We start from the raw sequence: 19,139 nt of genomic DNA, 5'->3' as shown, positions 1-19,139 counted from the left end.
AGGTCTTTTAAGGAACTTATTTTGAAATATAAAGATAGTTTGCTTACGTTCAAACTCCTATCTTAGTCATTTTTGTGTAACCATTGCAGTTTCATATATCACAGACGTTTAATCACACTAACAAATGCTTTTTCGGTAGAATTGCTGCTTGTTTCTTGTTGAATTGAGGCAGATCACAGATTCCTGAGCACATTGTTGCTCAAGGGGCACCCTCGCAGCTTTTTTGAGACACCCTCTGGGAGTTTTCAGATTAACCCCATCATTCCCTATAAGCATGGTCAACCTTGGGTATCTAGAAGACCTGGCATTGCCCCAGGACCATCCTTAGATTCTCCTTCCTTCCCACATCATAATTTGGTTGCCGGAATATTGATGTTTCTTGAATAGTTCATTGAATTTGGAAGAGAATAAGATGGAGTGTTTACAATCAAGATAGTCTGGTATCCTTGTGGTCGTCAGCAGCATCCTTGGGGATCCGGTACTCACTCTAGATGGATGTGGAAATTAAACTCCGTCAGTGCTTGTGTAGTAAACAAATAAGTGAGGACACTCGGATTAACTACAGGAAAATGAGTTGTCCGTGACACGTAATGAACTCAGCAGCAGCTATGGGGCACGGATGATGCATTAGGAAGAATATTGGCTGGTTATTCTTTCCCTCTGAGTAGTCTCAGTGCCAAGGCCATACAAATTTATGGAACACGCCCATAACATTCAGCGGATAAATGGCATTTAAAATAGAGAAATGAAGATGGGAAAAAACAAAAACCAAAGAAAAAGGCTATGAGAGGGTAATCATGAGCGAATACTGAGTCTTGAACATACATCTTCATTTTTAATGTGGGAGATAGCAACTCAACACTGAAGAGACTTGAGGGAGGGACAAGAGGGTCCCATGTCTGAGGATGGAGTTGATGACAAGTTGTAGCCTTTAATATCTGATGATGAAAAGGGATCTCCTTTCTTTGGGGTGAGTCCCCGATTCCCATTTTACGTTTGTGGCGCAATTAGCAGGACCCCTCTTCCCTTTGCTTGGTCTCCTCCGTTAGAAGAATGCCTCTGATATGTAATATTTGTTTGAAAACCCAAAGAAGCATGTTTCCTTTTGAGGTTTGCCTTACTTCTTATGTTCTGAAGTTCGTTCTGGACCTCAGATTTTGCTCCGAGCAACAAAACCGGTTGGGTTGTACTAACGTAATGGAGCCGTAATTTTAGCCAACTGTTGGGGGTGGGGAGATAGTTAAGGTGTGTCGTAGTTTCTGTGGTTTCTCTGTGGAGTAGAATTCCCTGCAAAGCTTTTCCATGTGGTGTTTTACTAGCTGTCTTAAAACTCTCTGATGCACGGAGCAAAACCGAATTAGGCTCATGTGCTACATCGGTGGGATGGGCCAAGGACTCTGAAAAACGAAAGAAAAATGATCAGACAGCCAACCTCAGAGGCTAAAGCATCCAAAGAGGATCGGCAGGACATAGCCAAATTCAAAACTAAAGAAGCAACCAGCTCTTTGAACCCATTTTTGCCGAAGTTTCTAGGGGAAATAAGAATTATTTAATCTATTAATGTTTTACCTTTGCACGGTACGTTACAGTTTACAAAATGATCCTGGGTATGTTTGTTCAGAGGAGCCCTGAAAAAAACCTTTGGAAGCTTGTATTATTAGGCTCATCTTTATAAATGAGAAACTGAGGCACAAAGGTTGTTCCAACGTCATTTGTCTAAGAAACCACAGAGGCAGAAGTGAACAACACTTCAAAGCTCTGTGTCTTTGCACCAGAACTTCAATAATTTTAGTTAGTGACCACATCTAATGTTCATGAAGAAGGAAAACCAACCAGATAGCACGTGCGTGCACAGTAAAGATGGTTCTGGACGGCTGAGCTCTCATCAGTGAACAGAAGACATTACAGTGCCGTCTACCTATCAAAGGAATATGTCCTTTCTTTACTTCAAATGCTCCGTGATTCAGAGGCATAGTTCCTTCTGAAGTTCTGAGTGCACCTGATAAAATGCCACATACTTAGCTGTCCTTCCCATTCTAAACATGTGTAAAAATTTCTCCTTACTGTGTGGTTTTGGCTGCTAAGTTCAAGAAACGTTTATTGAATGCTACGATATGCCAGGTCAATGAGCAAAGTAGGAAGTTATCTAGGTGGTATGATTCTAGGGGAGCCTTTTCCACTGGCCCAGACCACTGCTAACATACCCCCGTTAGCAGGGCATCCCTTTGAGTTAGTCCAGGAGTCGCTCAGATTCTTTTTCTGAACATGCAGATAGCATGGAGAGAAAAAAAAAAAAAAAAAAACAGAACTCTAAGATGGTCCCAGTCACTAATGCTGTGGGGTATATTAATTTGTCTAGTTAACAAATCAAGTATTAAGGCCCTGAGCTGAATAGGAGGTGACGTGGATAAATTGCATTCTGCTCAGGAGAAGGGGGTGATGAATTCTAGAAAGCCCTACAGAGGCCCTGAGGAGCCAGAATATAGCCACAGGCCAGGGACTTGTCTGATCTGGAGAGAGAGGTGCATGAACGCTCTCTATCAAAAATAAACTTTAATCACTTCGTTTTTGTTTTTTTTTTTAATTTTTTTTTTCAACGTTTATTTATTTTTTGGGACAGAGAGAGACAGAGCATGAACGGGGGAGGGGCAGAGAGAGAGGGAGACAGAATCAGAAACAGGCTCCAGGCTCTGAGCCATCAGCCCAGAGCCTGACGCGGGGCTCGAACTCACGGACCTCGAGATCGTGACCTGGCTGAAGTCGGACGCTTAACCGACTGCGCCACCCAGACGCCCCTCGTTTTTGTTTTTAAGAACTAGCCCTGCATGGTATCTGGGCTTTAGGTCTGCGTCCATACAATTAATCAGATTAATATTTGCAATTCACATACCAAACGTGTGATCGTGTTTTTATTTTTTTAAGCCCAGTGAGCGGGTCTCCGTCTCTAATGAGAATTAGTCCGGTGCAACTGTCTGCCCCAGCCCTCTGTGCGGCTTCCTCTGAGCTCACTGCCTCCTCGGTCAGCTCTGCCCTTCTCTCCTGACTCCGGCCCACATCTCTTGCCCAGTTGGGGATGAGTCCGTGTCTATGCCTGGCCTCTTCCAAGCTCAAAATGATTTCAAGCCCCCTTCTGCCACACTCTCGCGTTTTTTCCCACAGCTCTGCAAAGAACATACCTTTAGAATTTTAAGCATAGTATGTTCGTGACTTGTGCCCTGTCTTCCAAGGACCTAAGATGTTTTAGAAGTATATCAGTTAATAAGTTTATCGTTATCAAAGAGAGTTATTCTACAGATTGTCATTCAAATTAAGGTTTTCTTTTTCATGATACAGCTGTTGATATTCTGCTTGATTTTTTTTCTTGATTCACTCATAAGCTCTCCCCGCTGGGAACAGCATGTATGGAATAACCATATTTGTTTTAATGGCTACCAAGAACAGAAGCCCCCACCAAAAACATCCATGGTGATGCCTATGATCATTCCTAGGTGCTGTGCTCAGAAGGGCCTTCTGTAGGTTTACTCATTCTGTCTTCACAACAATCCCATGAGGCAAGTACTGTGGTTATCCCCATTTATACCTGAGGCACAGAGAAGTTAAGTAATAACCTGCCCAGGGACACACAGACGATGCATTAAAATTTGAATCCAAGAAGTCGGCCTCCTGAGCCCAGGCTCCTAATCACTATTTCACGAAGACCTGCACCTCTCCAGGAGGTCACTGAAATGTGAGGGAGTCTCGCCGCCTGTGGGTGAGAGGTGCTCGGGGACCAACCTCCCCCCGACCCCGCCACGGCAGTGGTCCAGTGAGTCAGATGCCTGAGTGGAAAAGTATCCCCGAGGTGGTCGGGAGGAAAGGAGGGCCTTGGGTTGGGTTGGCCCAGCTCTTGCCGTAGTGGCCTCTCTCTCCTCACTCTCGTCTGCTTTTCATAAAGCTCATTTGGGAGGACGGCACTTCAGACTGGGTCACACCAGAAACAGCATGGGCAGACAATATCACTTCACACAGCACGCGCTGCACAACATGTATGGGGGGGTGGGGAGTGTGACAGATGGAGAAAAACTGCTTGGTCCTCAGTATTTTTCCAGAGACGGTCTTGGCATCTCTATGTCAGTCTTAGACGCGTGGGCCTTCCTGGGGTGGGGCCCTGACGTGCTGGTAAATGTTTACCCACCGGTTCTCTAGGGGCAAAGCCCTGACTCATGGCATTTAGCACTGTTGTCGTTTCGATGCTCCCACCATGGGAGGATTTCACGTTGTCGCCACAACCTCACTGGGCAGTCGGGAAGAATGGGGGCAATCGGACCCAGAACACTCCTGCTGAGGGTCAGAAGGTTAGGACGGATGGGGCAGCGATGCCCCATGTGTCAGGTTCGGATTCTGCACATCTGGCCCCTGATACCCTGTGCGGCTTCTGTCTTTCCTCCCTCCCCGCCCCACCCTAATATTCTCTCGCCATAAAATCAGGCTCGTAAGAATTTCATAAAGACCAAAAAAGAGAAAGGAGTCACAGGACTTGCAGCCTGTAGGCAGTTGGGTGGAGGGCAGGAGGGAGCAGGCCATGGAGGTCCCTCTTGTTGGGTGATGGGAGAAAGCAGAAAAGAGAGAGAGGGAGGAATGGTTTTATAGTCCATGCATGTTTGTATGTGAGTCTTTGGCTCTTCCCCTCTTATCTGGAAGAGCTGCCTCCTTCCCCTACCATCTGGTTGCTCGACTGAGCCACTCCCAGGAAACCTGTTTTAGCGGAGGCACAGCTGCAGGGCCTAACGCCCCAAACCCTTGTCACGGACGCCTGCCATAAACCATGCCGGATCAGATACAGCCTGTTCCCCTCCTAAAAGGCCTCATAGCTGCAGACCGTGTGTGCATCACGGTTTCATGATATGCTACCTTCTAGTGCCTTATGGTTTCACAGAGCCAAAGTCTCACCGTCCAAGCACATTCTCTGTTGCCTTAAAATATTGATCAACAGATATTTATAGAGAGCCCTGCTCTATTTCCCAGTTACTGCTGGGCACCATGAGGTACAAGAGCGATTCAACCTAATTTCTGACCTAAAGAGCTCATGATCCACTTGAGAACACATGACAGCCACATGAACCAATTCCTAAAATAAGAAGCAGTTATAATAGTATGATGACCACGTCAGACTACAGTATTTATCAGAGATTGTGAGGCATCTGCAGTTAGAGAAGAATGTATAATAAGTTGTTTAGTAAAGGCAGTCAAAGCGGTGAGGTAACTGCATATCCTGGGAAATTGTATTGTTCTTGTTTATTAGATAACAGCGTGTACCCATTTTTAATCTATATTCCTAACTTTTTTATAATTACAACCCCTTTTTAACACATACGATTGTAGCAGCCGGGTCTACGTAATAAAAATATTTCTTCTGCTGGCCAACAGCCCACACTAACACTCTTTTGCTGATGGAGATCCAATACTCCTTTTGAAGGAAAAACCTGGTACGAGCAAGACATTCACAAATCTTTTTTTGTCCCCTGGCAATAAATCTACTTAACAAGAAGGTCATCTTTTCAGTGGAGTATCGACCTAAAGTACAGGTTTGCTTATCTGGATGGTGTTCAATAGCTCTGAACAGAATCTGACTCCTCAAATGCCTCATCGGTTTTGTTCGGGGCTTGTACGTCTCCAAATAAAAGTTGTGACAGTTCTTGGTTCATAGAGCTCGTCGGGATCAATCGGTACTAGGTAGCGGACCGTGGGAATCTCATGGCAGATCTCTGAGGGCAGAAGGCCCCCTGACACAGGCCAGCGAAGGCAGAGGGAGAGACCACGTGTGTTGTGTGGCATTGCCATTCCCCTACCTGATTATTTGTGCTAATAGGAGGAAGCTATCACATTCCCATGGGCCAAAAGCTAGTTTTCACTTGTTTTTGAAAGGGTTTTTGTAACTATCTTAGGAGGTAGGAATGCCGAAGTGAAATATGGGGAGTTTGCCATATAGGAAAGGCAAGTCGTTATCAATCTACCCTGTGTGTCTGGGACAGTAGGTTCATGTGAGACAGCCAGGGTCGCTGCATTAACGTGAATACTTTGTCGCTTCGGAAGGCTGGGATGTCTGTGTTTGGGTTAAGACGCCCTGCTGCTAAGCTTCAATTAGGTGAGGCTGGTAAAGTAAATAGAAGGTAATGGATTGTGTCCATACATGACTTCATTCCATCCTTGGAATGACTTTATCGATAACTGCTGGAAGGCAAGACTCAGCTGTAGCTGTGTCCAATATACCTCCAGGCAACAGAGAGCTGACTTTATTTGCTAAGGTGTTTGAGGTGTGCCCAGGCTAAAACCCCGGATCCTTCACCATCGGATACATCCAGTGTAGTTTTTCTAAGACGATGAATGCTTTCTTTGTCTAGGCGTATGCTAAGAGTTACCCCAAACTTCTTGAATTGTGTTAAACAAACCCTCCTACGGTGGCAGTTGGTCAGAACTCACCAGAGTGCGTGCTATGTGTTCATTTCTCCCCTATGGTCTGTCAACATTTGTTTTCTCTGTACTCAATTTCTCTTGGTGCCCTGTGAACCCAAATTTAAGGACTGTGTTTAACGGCATGTTGGCGGGCAGGGGGGGAATACGGGTGGAGGGGTGTTTTGAATAGCTTTTTACCAAATCTGTGTCCCATTTTTTCCAAAACAATTTCCTATTTCTAAAACTGCTGCCAGCTCATGGAAATTTGTAATCTACAGTTATCCTGAAGTCCCAAGAGAAAGATTCAGAAATGATCTCCACAGAGCATTGTTCATTTAAGGATTCTTCCTAATTAGACCCCAGGGCAATGACTTGCTTTTCATTAGTTGATCATTGTGCATTTCCTGACATGTCGCTGCCCCCTAGTGCAGCACGCTAGTGAGTGCATCCTTCTCTGCAGACATTCTTGATTTGCATTATTACTGTCCGATCAGTCCATTTCATGCTTACCTGGGTTCTGGCAATGTGATTAGACACTAATCCATGACTCAGATAAAGTCCTTCATGGGCCCCATTTTTCCAAACAGATCCTATTCCGGGAGGAGGAGTTTGGTGGGCTAGCGAGTGCAGATGAGAAAAATGGAGTTTCAGCTGGACTCTCCAGACCCCTTCCAGTGGAGAGACCTGGGCCCAGAATTTTCAGCATAGTGCCATGAATCAGAGGAACAGATCTCGTGTTAAGGTGCATCCAGGGCAAAGTAAAGAACACTCGGCTTGGAGAGAGACAAGCTTAGGAAATTTCCTTAACCTCTTTGAGCCTTCGTAAAACTATCATCGATTCAAAAAAAAAAAAAAAAGTAATCTTAAGATGTCTTAAGGATTTACTACATCATCTATTTTTGAAGGTTTTATACACTTTAACATGTGATATAAATCTTCATCTATTATGTTTACTATGAATGAGGTAGCCATTAGGTGCAATTTAAGGATTATGGAAAGGCATTCTGACCCCAAAGACTTGCTCTCAGAACTGTTTCAAAATGATCACAAAATTGTAAGCCATGTATGTGGTCTCTGTGCCAAAATGACCTTGAACAAGTTGTTTCACTTCGTTGGGTCTCTGTTTTTCCATCTATAAAGTATTAGTGCACCTATTTTAAAGGGATTACTCAGGGATTCAATGAGATAACATATGCCTGGCACATGGCAGATTTCAATAATTGTTAGTTCCTTCCTCCTCCTCCTCCCTTATTTTTTTCTGGTCTGAAATAGTCAACACCTGCCTTTGACACCTGATACTAATGGGTGGATGGTGCCTAGATGGTGTACTGTGATGCCCTGTTTCTGAATTGTCCCCCAAAGAGTGGAGCGGCAGTCCTTCCCCCATCAGCTTTCAAATATTGGCGAGGACATCTGCCCTGGGGAGGGGATAAGGTAGAGGTGGTCATTAAAATCTTCAGTATCGGGAAGTATAACTGACAGGAAGCTGGGGGTATTGCCTGTTCAGGAACCGTGTACTTTCTTGTGAGAATAAAAGAGATTTTCCTTCTTTAATGATTATAGTTGCAGTATTGACTGGGGGAGCAGACAAGAGATAAGAAAGGCATCCAATGCGGGAAAGGTCATTTGGTGATAGTGGATTTTTTTTTTTTTTTTGTCAAAAGAATACATTATAAATGTCATACCTACTTTGAAAATCAGAATATTTAAAATTTTTTTTTCAACGTTTTTTATTTATTTATGGGACAGACAGAGACAGAGCATGAACGGGGGAGGGGCAGAGAGAGAGGGAGACACAGAATCGGAAACAGGCTCCAGGCTCCGAGCCATCAGCCCAGAGCCTGACGCGGGGCTCGAACTCACGGACCGCGAGATCGTGACCTGGCTGAAGTCGGACGCCCAACCGACTGCGCCACCCAGGCGCCCCGAAAATCAGAATATTTAAAAAAAAAAACAGATGCTCAGTCTTCCTGTGGTGAATTAGCAAACAAACGAGAAAGGTCTTAAACCCAATATAACAGAGGCAAACAGATCGAGCCACACCTACATGTACATATGCACACACACGCACGTACTTTGTAGGTAAAATACACATTTTTCTGCTTTCGTGTGTGGTTTCTGTTCTGAATGCAACATTGGTGGGTTTTGTTAGGTAGTTAGTAAGTTTCTGTGGAGAGAAGTAAGAGACCTTTAAGGATACTGATTATTCGATGCTAAAGAAAAATTTGCACTGAGGTCTTTTCTCCCTCCTAAACCCTAGTTCTGTCATCACCCTGACCATGGACTGGACAGAAACCACAGAGCACCACAGAAAATTATGCAATTCATTAAATTTGTGTAATATCCTTTCACCTCATCGTAGACGTTGTTTTGGAATCCATCAACAAGAAGTTTTACTCTTTTTGAATCAGATTTCTGGAGCAGAGCTAGAGGGACGTTAGGTATTGCCCTGTCCGAACTCCTTTATTTTATAAATGGGGGAAGTAAGGCCTTAGAGAAGACAGGTGGTTAGTGTGCCCCCCTTTATTATTTATCTCTCTTTCCAAATGTCTTTATCAAGTTTGCTTGTTCCATCTCCCCATAGGATTGTGAGTGTGCAAAAGCACTAGACCTGGTGTGCCTGACCTTGACACCCAGCACCACACAGTGGGTAATTCAGTGAATTCCATTCTTACTCGCCAGCCAGCTGCTTCTTCTCAAGAGAATTTATCATTATAATAGACAGAGAAAGGGATTACTGAATAAGAATATTGTAACATTTAGTAACATTTCTTTAAATTATTTGATGCAAACTTCATGTCCGAGTGTAATATTTTAGCCTATGTCTGGGAGTGGGGGGAAGTACTCGTTTGTGAATTAGCAATGAGATTCTCGTGTTACATGAGGAGGAAAAGCTGTGTTCTAGTTCCGTGCTTTACCAAAACTTCAGGGATTAAATTTTTACCCCATATAAAAGCCCATTTGGCAACTCATTCAATGTTACCCAATATTCAACAAGAGTTTATTGAGTTCCTACTATGCGCCTAGCGCTATCTATAGTCTTAGGATGTACCAGGGAACAAAACAAAAGATTTCTGCTTTCAAGATTATTTCTTAATATATATTTGTAACATGAAACGACCTATTTCTTCCTAATACCAAATTACTCTTGGACAGCATTCTTGTGAAAGCATGCCATTTTTAAAAAGTTGTCTGCCTTAAAATAAAGGTCTAGTTTCAAAAGAAAATGGGTTTTTTTTTTTTGGTCGAGTTACATGAAATTTGGTGCAACACTGCCGCCTTGCGGCCACTTGAGTCAGAAATTTATACACACTATATATGCTCAACGCTTACCTTTAAGGTAGGGCTTAAAGTGAAAATTACCTTGTTTTTTTGGTGGAAGCCTTAGACACAAAACCTACCCAGGAGTATTTATCATTTAATTCCTTCTGGTTTTTTTTTTGAACAGAATGATTGGAAGGGCTCCATCGCTTTTGTAGTTGGAAACCGGATTGAGGATGATCTTCCCATTCGAGCATTGACTCTTGCCGTCCAGGTCCCTCAGCGCAAATTCTTCAGTATCGTATCATGGCAAGACATTCTACAGCAGGTACCTGTCCCTTGCACCTCTAAGCCCCTTGAAGACTTTTTTTTTTTTTTTTTTTTTTTTTTTTGCCTAAAATAACAGAATAAAGTAATAAACTAAATAAGACTTTCCTATTCTTGGGCTGTTGGGTAAATTTGGGTGGATTCTTTTCAACAAAATTTAGCTAGAATCAATGTGAACTGTTTAATCGGGAAGAATTAGTTTAGTCCCATGAATATTGCCCTTTCTACACGCATTCATTTGACCAAACCTCTGTAGCCATACCAGACTCCCTGCTAGGCTCTTTGAGGAATTATCTATTTAATAAAAGATTGAATAATAAAAGACTAAACTATTTACTGTTCTAGCAAAGTCCATAACAAGCCAGAAGAATTAAGTCTACAGAGAAGGCTAGCTGTCAGAGGTCAGAGAGGAATGACAACATAGGAAAGTCCTGGCAGGTGGCACATATGCCTGTAACTACTAACAGCTTTACCAAAGTGACTATAAATTTTTTACTTAATTAATGAATATCTCTTCCTTGCTAGGTTTCCAAACCCTTCAAGTCACCTAAGTATTTGAAATTTACATGTACCTAACTATTCTTTAAGTACGCTTCTCTTGTTCGTCATAGATGAATTTGATTTTCTTACAGATCAATGAATCAAATGCCCTTCTTGGAACTACATCTAAGAAAGCAAAGAAACCTGTAGGCAATAGTGCTCCCTTATATTATGAGGTAGGTGAACATCTTTACTGAAAAGAGTTTTGTAATTTTTAGAAAATGAGAACTGAAGTGGTGATCTGATAGTCACTTTTTAAGAAGTTTTTAATTCATTCTTTGAAAGCAAGTTCTGGGTCCTCATTGGAGCTGCCTGAGGGCAGACACTTAAAAAAAAATCTGCCTCCATTCTAACAAAATCCCTCTCTAGGAATAAAATTGTTCTAGATTGTCGACACCATCCCTGCATCCAATTGAAGATTATAAATCAGAAGTTTTTATACTCAAGAGAGTTGGGTCATACTTTTTCATGGTAATTATTAAGTGTGTGATGATATTAAAGGGAGCTGTATTATTAGTGTATTACAAAATATTAGTTTCACCAAAGGAACAATGTAAAAATGCCCCAGAAAGTGTTTCCTGTACAAGACAGAGACACAGCTGTTACAATTTTCCATCAGTTTGTGAAATTTGGGCACACTTCCATCCTACTTCGACCAACATGAAATAATGATAATTTTTAGATTAATGGTCCATTCTGTCCCTAGCAGATGCTTAACACAAAAGTCTGGCCTGGGTGACCATTGGGTTTATGCGAAGACTTAGAACTCATGCTCAGTACAAGGGGATTTCCTCTCCTGCTGCCTTGTTAATATCGAACTTACAGCTTACGAGAAGCTATAAAAATCCAGTGATTAATTAGAATATCACTTAAAATTTGTCAGGCACTGTTTTATGGCTCGTCAGACTGAAAGCATAAAGATTTTTGGATCTTTCTAAGACAAACTTGTTTGCACTTTATTTCAGTGATCTAATAAAGTTTTTATGTGTCTCAGGTCTTGGATGATTTCCTAATGGCCGCTTTAGTATTGCCTGAGTACTATCTGAACAAGTTTCATTGGATTTATTTACGCTTGACAGTACGGTGGATTTTACAACATTAACTCTTGCCATCCTACTCTTACTATCACGAAAAACTGATTCTGTGCTGTTGGCGTCAAATAACGCACGTTTCCCCTCTTTTTATGATGCTCTGGATGTGCGTGCTCCAGTTGAAACATTATGTGATACCTGGATTTAAAATATTGGAAGTTTTCTTCTGAAGTAGCCATAGAAAACCATGTCCAATTCTCAGGCCTGGGACCAATTAGCCCCCAAAGGACTCTTTCTTCTTCAAAGATGCTCAGTAAAAATCAGAGATGATAACAGGCCAGTTTTGATGTCTAATCTGGACAGACATTTTGACTTGGATGTGGGATAGCACAATGTTACAAATCCAGAGTTCAGTTAGAAAGCCATTCCTCTCCAATATGTGCTGTGGCTCTGGGTTGTGAATCCTTCACTCAGGGGAGGTCCATTTCACATCTGGCTCTGCCACATTCTTCCAGTGGAGCATTTGGGCACTAAGCCTCCCACACCCCCACACATACCCTTTTCTGAATGGTTCCAGAAGAAAAGGGAAGGGAGAATGAGCACCACAGAGATTGGCCCTTGGGTATACGAGACATGCATCAACTCCAATTGCTTCAGTAAAAACAGATATAGAACATGAAACAAATTCAGGCTCTTGATCAGCGTCAGCCGAGGACAGAATGCACATCGGGAGAAGAGGGCACATTTCCAATCTCAGTCCCTTCACGCTTAGGACATGTTCAGAAACTCTGTCACTTGGTACCTCACCCCAAGTGAATTGAGAAGCTGCAGGCCGTGTCAACTGAGAACTCCAAGGTAGTTGTGAGTGGTGACCATGAAAGAGGCGCAGAAGCCAAACTCTTTTGGGACTTGTGTTTGAGGCTTATGAGTCTCTTTCTGCTTGAAGTCTTGCATAATCTGTAGCAACTAGGATGCATGGCACAGGTCAACTCCCCAGGAGCCTCTTTGGGGAGTATTTCTCAAAAGAAACTCAGCAATGGGGAAGAAAAGGTCACCTAAGAAAATCACTTATGTGATGTGATATCCATAGAGTTGTGTCTCCTCCATTTTGGAAGGAGAACTCAAGGTAGACACTATGAAGACCATCCACTTACATTTACTTCTATTGGTAGGATACCCTCATTGGCCTTAAATCCGAGCCTAGTTGTTCTCACTTTAAACATGGTGCTGACCAGTTTGGCTTTCTGGTTTCCTTGCCTGCAGTCAATTAGGAGCAGCAAATTAAAGTGAAATGTCACCACAGTGCAGTTCATCCATGAGTAGTAAAATAGCGTCAGAACCACATTACATATTTCCAGTAACGACTTGCGATGTCTGGGCCAGCAAAGACCACATTCCTAAGTGATTTGCTCAGGCTTTCACTTGGATGGCTTGGTGTTGTGTACACACAGCCTCATTTTGAAATTGTGTAATTTCCCCTGAAACTTTAGAGTTCATCGAGCCATAGTATTGTATATATGAGAGAGTCTTTATTTATAAACCACAGTTCTTTGAAAATGTGCTTAGATTTGTGCTAATGTAATTCCACAGAGACATAGCTACAGCCCATTTGTTCGTTCACCATCTCCTGTCGGAAACCATGTTCTGCTCTATCAGAAGCTATTCTAAGGACTCGTATGGGAATGGGAAAATATTCACCTTTGTGCATAGTCTCAGGGATGTTAGCTATTACTTTATTATAGTAGTAGTATATTATTATTTAATATCATTATTTAATAATGATGAAAATGATGATGATCCCATGCATTGGCCTTACATACGAACATACTTTCTAGCTTGTAATCCTATTTGAGGATGCGGACTTCTATGAAAATGGATATACAGATATTGTCTGTATTATATAATGACCAGTTTTGCCAAATAGTGGCATTTTACCAAATACCAAACGATTAACAACTACATTCTTGTTCAACACTAGGGGTTTAAACACTGTCTAGACAATGGGTGGTGGGGAGAGATGAATATTATAAGGACTGTAACTTCAAGAAGCTTAAGGATTAGTTATGGGGAGAAGGGGGAAAAATATATCCTAACACACAATAAATGGTCAACAAATGCTTATTAAAAGAGTGAACAATACAGTGCATCGAAGTCCCGGAGAGACAGATGAAGTGTCATGGGCATTCAAAGGAAGATGAGCTTACCATTAGCTACTGTGGGGTGATGGGTGAGATCTAGAGGAGCCTTGTGGAGAAGGTGGCATTGGGAGGGAAAGCAAGCGTGGCTAATTTTGATCTTGAACATATATTATTTCAATTAACCCATATCACAATTCTAAAAGGAAATGTAAATATCCCCATTTTACAGATGGGGAGATGGAGGCAGAGAGAAGGTAGGAAGTTTACTAACTAGAATAGTGAAGAACTTGAATTTGGCAATAGTTAAGTACATAGCCTCAGGTTGTTCCTCTTTACCACAAACCTGGTACTTTTCCACTGGGCTCAAATCTGTCCACCCTCGGATAGTAGGTCCTGGCGGTCTTGACATAAGTGAAGGCATAGGAGAGGGAGAAGAGTGAATATGTGCTAAATTTGTAATTAGATGGTATAAGATATACTCAGTAGGAAAGGGAAATCCTATACGTATTTGAATTACAACTTAAAATCCTGAATATGGATATCTATGAGGAAATATTTCAAACACTCCATAGAATCCATGCTTTAAGGTACACTCTTGGGCTTAAATTTGTTTACTAAATGTGCACAAATATTTGGCTGCATGTGTCTGTTTTATGGCCCACATAGAGAATCTGACTTGTTCATTTGTAGGTTTATTCAGTCCCAACCAAAACTAAAGAGGAAAATATTAAGGATCATTCAAAGCTAGGTGCAGTGTTCCCTATGAGAGAGGTCTATGCATACCTGCAAAGATTCTCCCACCTGCAATTAAATCTGAGACACAGTATGTGTGCATTATAAGAGATGCACAAATTTTGGACTTTGACTTTGTGACTTTGATAAATTAGGAAGAAAAAAACTACCAATTGGACAGGTTTTTTTTTTTTTTTTTTTTTAACTTCTCTGAAATCTGGGTAAACTGTCTTAAACGTTTTAGGTTCCATCCCATGGGTGTCTTTATTTTGTGATGGTGAATATCATACCTTCTACCTAGAAATGAGCATCCATCCACACATCCAGTGTTTGCCTGCCTGTATGACTTATTCGGAAAAAACAAATGAGGTCACCACAAAATTTTTTAAAAAACACAAAAGTTTGCTGAAACAAAAAAGTATCTATAAAGAATAAAAGTATTTATGGCCTAGTTGGTGATTGGCTTATTTTAAAAATTGATCAATTCTATACAACAAAGAACCTGGACAACTTGCAAGATTATGTAATACAGTGAGATTTTATGAACACAAATAATTATTAGTTTTCCTCTTTACTTCTATCAGTAAAAAAAAAATAACAAGACCTTATTTTTTAACTCATAGGTTTTAATTAAAATATTTTTATGGGCTTTTCTATTGGGAGATCATTCTGGGAGATCATTGAATATGGAAAGATTTGTTTCTGATGTTAGATTTGAAAGTAATGAATCAAATGCTGTTAAAAAATATATGGGTTGCAAATTTTATACATAAAGATCTAATTAGTTTCATCACGTTTTTAAGATAGTTTGCTGGTATATTGGATTAGTATCCCCAGATGTAATAATTTCATTTTGTTGGTTCCTATTTCTACGTGTGTAGATATATTCTTCGGCTCTTTCCCGAACGCGTATTCATAATAATTCACAAGTAAGAACACAGACTTAATTATAATCGAGTTGCCTCCCTTGTCCACATTTCTAATAGGAAACTCATTCCTTTGACAGTGCTTCAAATTAACAGTCTATTCAATGGAATTGGAAGCCCTTATTTGGGGGGGGGGTGGCCCTTGTCAGAATGAAAAATGGAAAACTCATGCTTCAGAGATAGAAACAAATAATATGTGAAAACATTTAAGAGGTTTGAAGTTATTAAAATGGCAGCTCTACTGGGAACAGAAAGCAGTATGTCATGGAAGAAACGAAGGAAAATGGAGTCAGGAAGCATTCTCTGGCCTTTTCAATCCTGCGTTTTAAAACAAAACAAAAAAATCCAGGAAGAATTGGAAGGTAGCCAACCTAATGCCGTTATTTCATAGAGCTTAGGGATACACCAGGAAATTACAGGCCAGTTAGTTTAACTTCACTTGTAGGGAAAGTATTAAAAACTGCTGCAGGAGATCAAGTAAAAAGATGCTTAGAAAAGCACAGCTTGATTAAGGCAAGCCTGGCCAGCGTGGTTTTCGGAAAGGGAAGGTCATGTCTTAGGAACTTGTTGAAATTCTTTGAAGCTATTATGGCCAGTACAGTCTTCAAAGAATACAGCGAGGCCCAGGATCTGCGTATCTTTTCCGTTCCACGCCAGTCCTTGAGGGACGCTTGCAGAACGTGGCCCACATCAGGGCCTCGGTGCCCCGAGTTTCGAAACCACTATCAAAATAGTAGAAAATAACCTCTGATGGAACATTTTTAAAGCTGGAACCAATTAATACAACCTGATATTTATAAATGTAAAATAAAGACTTGGAACAAAATTTAGGAATATTGAGCTGTAACAAAGAAGTACTACATTGGGACTATAAAAACAATCTGGGGAGTTACTGTGCCAAAATCTGGGCTTTGGAGGCATTTCTCGCCCGAAGAAGGGAAAATGACGAGAAGTCACAGTGCTAGAAATGGTTGTAGGGGAAAGAGTTACGAAGAGTCACAACCAAATGAATTTTGTCAAGATGGGAAAAGGAGCCGTCAAATGTGTTAACAACCCTGGGCCTCTACAGTCCTGGAGAAGGCCAGAGCGGCCCAGCGGAGAAAGTTTAGTCCAGGCTAGTCAGTGAGGGGGTGGAAGTTCATGGCCTCCATTGCCTCAGGAATGGGCTCCTAGGGAGTGAATATATTTGCCTCTCAGATTGGAAACCTGGAGTTCTGTTTTCAAAGAAAAGCACAACTCAGGCAAAGGCGTTGGAAAGCATCCAAATCATGCCCCCCAGCTCTTTTCCACCCTGGGGCACAGGCGGCTGTCCAGGCCCATGCGTTCCAGGAGGGGGCAAGTAGTAGTCCCTGGTGAGGAGTGGAATCAGAAGCTGAGGCCCCTGGGATTCAGCAGCAGGAAACATACACCATCCAAGGGCCATCCAAGTGATAGAGACGCTGGTAGGACCTTCGGTCCATGGGAGAACTTGCAGACAAGACAAGAATCTAGTCGAGAATTCCAGGACATAGATCTCACTGGAGAAGAAGCCACAAGAACAAAGCAAGGTTCAGCTTGTGTGAAAGGCAGCCATCACAGTCTTAGCCGGGATGGATTCTGGAACTTCCCCAACACTCTACATTCCACGCCCACCATGATTGGAAGGATGTCAGGGAGGGAATCAGAAAGACTATATCATTCTAGTCCTGTACCTAAGACTGTGAATAATCTGCCTTTATATATGGCAATAATAATAGTTATGATTTATTGACTCCTTCGTTTATTCCAAGTCTCATGTGCTTGGTGCTTCACATGTATTAGCTAACCTAATCTTCTCAACAGCCTGCCAGGAGGTACTTACAAATGGTGAAAGTGGAGCCTCAGAGAGGTTGAGTAACTCAGTGACTCAGAAGCCTCTGTCCCCTCTGCTTGTATCACATAAAAATCGAGGATAAATAGTTGAGATTCTGCAAGTGGTTGTTGTGGTTTAACATTTCTTGAATACGAGCTACTGTTAGCAATTAGAATTAAGCTCTAAAGCTCTCAGTCATTCTGTGATAGGTTTACTGCTCTTCCTGCTGCTCGGGCAAAAACACTGGTATATCTGTATGTGACAAAGCTGCCAAACAATTTTAGTCCTATTTTTTTTTTTTTTTTTTTTTTTGAGCCACACTGATGAGTAGCTCCTGCCCAAATGTTTGGAGCAACTGGGACTTTTAATTCTTACAGTTTAGATTTATATGGTAAAGGTGACTAAGTCTTTCCTTTGGGAGAGGGAGGATGGAAGGATGAGAATTGAGAGGGAAGTTAATACATATATATGCATTAGAGATAAAGGTGTGGAAAGAAAGAGACCTGTCTGAAATCCTACACGATTTAGTGAGAGTGAATTTCATCTCCCAGAGTGCCTTCTGCTAGCTTGGTGAGACATGTACTTACTGGTTAGATGCGCTGATCCAAACCAGTCTGCCTGGGCTCATGCTCTGATTCCACCACCTACTGGCTATGGGATCTCGGGCAAGTTCCTCTAACTCTGTTGTACCTGTTTTTTCCTCTGTAAACTCAGCGTCCATGGTGGTATCCGCCTCACTGAGCTGTAGTGGTGATAAAATGAGATCGCAAATATAAAATACGTAGCATAGTCCCTGTCCTACAGTAAGTGTCCATTAAAGTGTAGCTATTATTGTTTATTTTATTTCTTTTTAATTTCTATTCTCAGTCATCGTGAATGTTGGAGTTTTGGACTTCAGGAAGCATGAATAAACTAGAAACATCTGTGAGCAGGGTGTTTTATTTTTAATTTTATTACAGTGAAAAACACATAACATCACATTTACCATCTTAATTATTTCTAAGTGCACAGTTTAGTGGAGCTCAATGTATTCACATTGTTGTGCAACCAGTCTCCACAACCTTTCATCTTACAGAACCGAAACTTTATATCCAGTAAACATCTCCCCCTTCCACACTTCCCCTAGGCCCTGACGGCCATCAGTCTACTTTTTTATTTTTTCTATGAGTTGGACAACTACAGGTGCCTCATAGAAGTAGAATCACATAGCATTTGTCTTTTTGTAACTGGCTTATTTCACTTCGCATAATGTCTTCAAAGTCCAGTCATACTGTTGGATATGTCAGAGTTTCCTTTCTTTTCAAGCTGAATAATATTCCATGGTATGTATGTATAATATTTCACTCATCCATTCAACCATGGGTGGGCTCTTGGGTTGCTTCCATCTCCTGGCTATTGCGAATAATGCCGCTATGCCATAACTTTGGTATGCAAATTATGAGCATGTTTTCAGCAAGTGGAATACAATTAATACAAGGTAAGTTAATCACTAGGTGAATGAAGAGGAAAAAAAAGGCAAACTAATGGTCAAAGGGTATTTGGGTTGGGGCGCCTGGGTGGCTCCGTCGGTTGAGCGTCAGACTTCGGCTCAGGTCACGATCTCACGGTTCGTGAGTTCGAGCCCCGCATCAGGCTCTGTGCTGACAGCTCGGAGCCTGTAGCCTGCTTTGGATTCTGTGTCCCCCTCTCTCTCTGTTCCTCCCACGTTCGTGCTCTGTCTCTCTCTGTCTCAAAAATACATAAACATTAAAAAAAAAATCAAAGGGTATTTGGGTTATTCCATTATACTAGTCTCTGTGGCCATGATGGAAACTAATACACATTCTTCTTCTTTGTTATGTCATGTAAGGGATAAATATGACTGAACACCCTGAGGAATAAACAGCAGTAGTAACGATTTCTAAAATAATCATTATAATAA

At 41.7% G+C, this 19,139-nt stretch overlaps 1 protein-coding gene across 1 annotated transcript in view; it reads left to right on the top strand.

The window, feature by feature from the left end:
* The window catches only part of SPAG17 (sperm associated antigen 17), a 236,047-nt gene that overhangs the window by 24,194 nt on the left and 192,714 nt on the right, over positions 1-19,139 (top strand). Inside the window, exons 4-5 of the mRNA XM_086717947.1 lie at positions 9,881-10,021; positions 10,653-10,736. Of these exons, the coding sequence (XP_086574073.1) occupies positions 9,881-10,021; positions 10,653-10,736 (225 nt within the window). The remainder of the gene's footprint in view (positions 1-9,880; positions 10,022-10,652; positions 10,737-19,139) is intronic.

The sequence above is a fragment of the Puma concolor genome, chromosome C1 (genome assembly GCF_028749965.1).
Source record: "Puma concolor isolate L17-30 chromosome C1, mPumCon1.1.hap2, whole genome shotgun sequence".
Lineage (NCBI taxonomy): Eukaryota > Metazoa > Chordata > Mammalia > Carnivora > Felidae > Puma > Puma concolor.
Note: the sequence above shows the minus strand (reverse complement) of the source record. Positions and strands in the feature narration are given on the sequence as shown.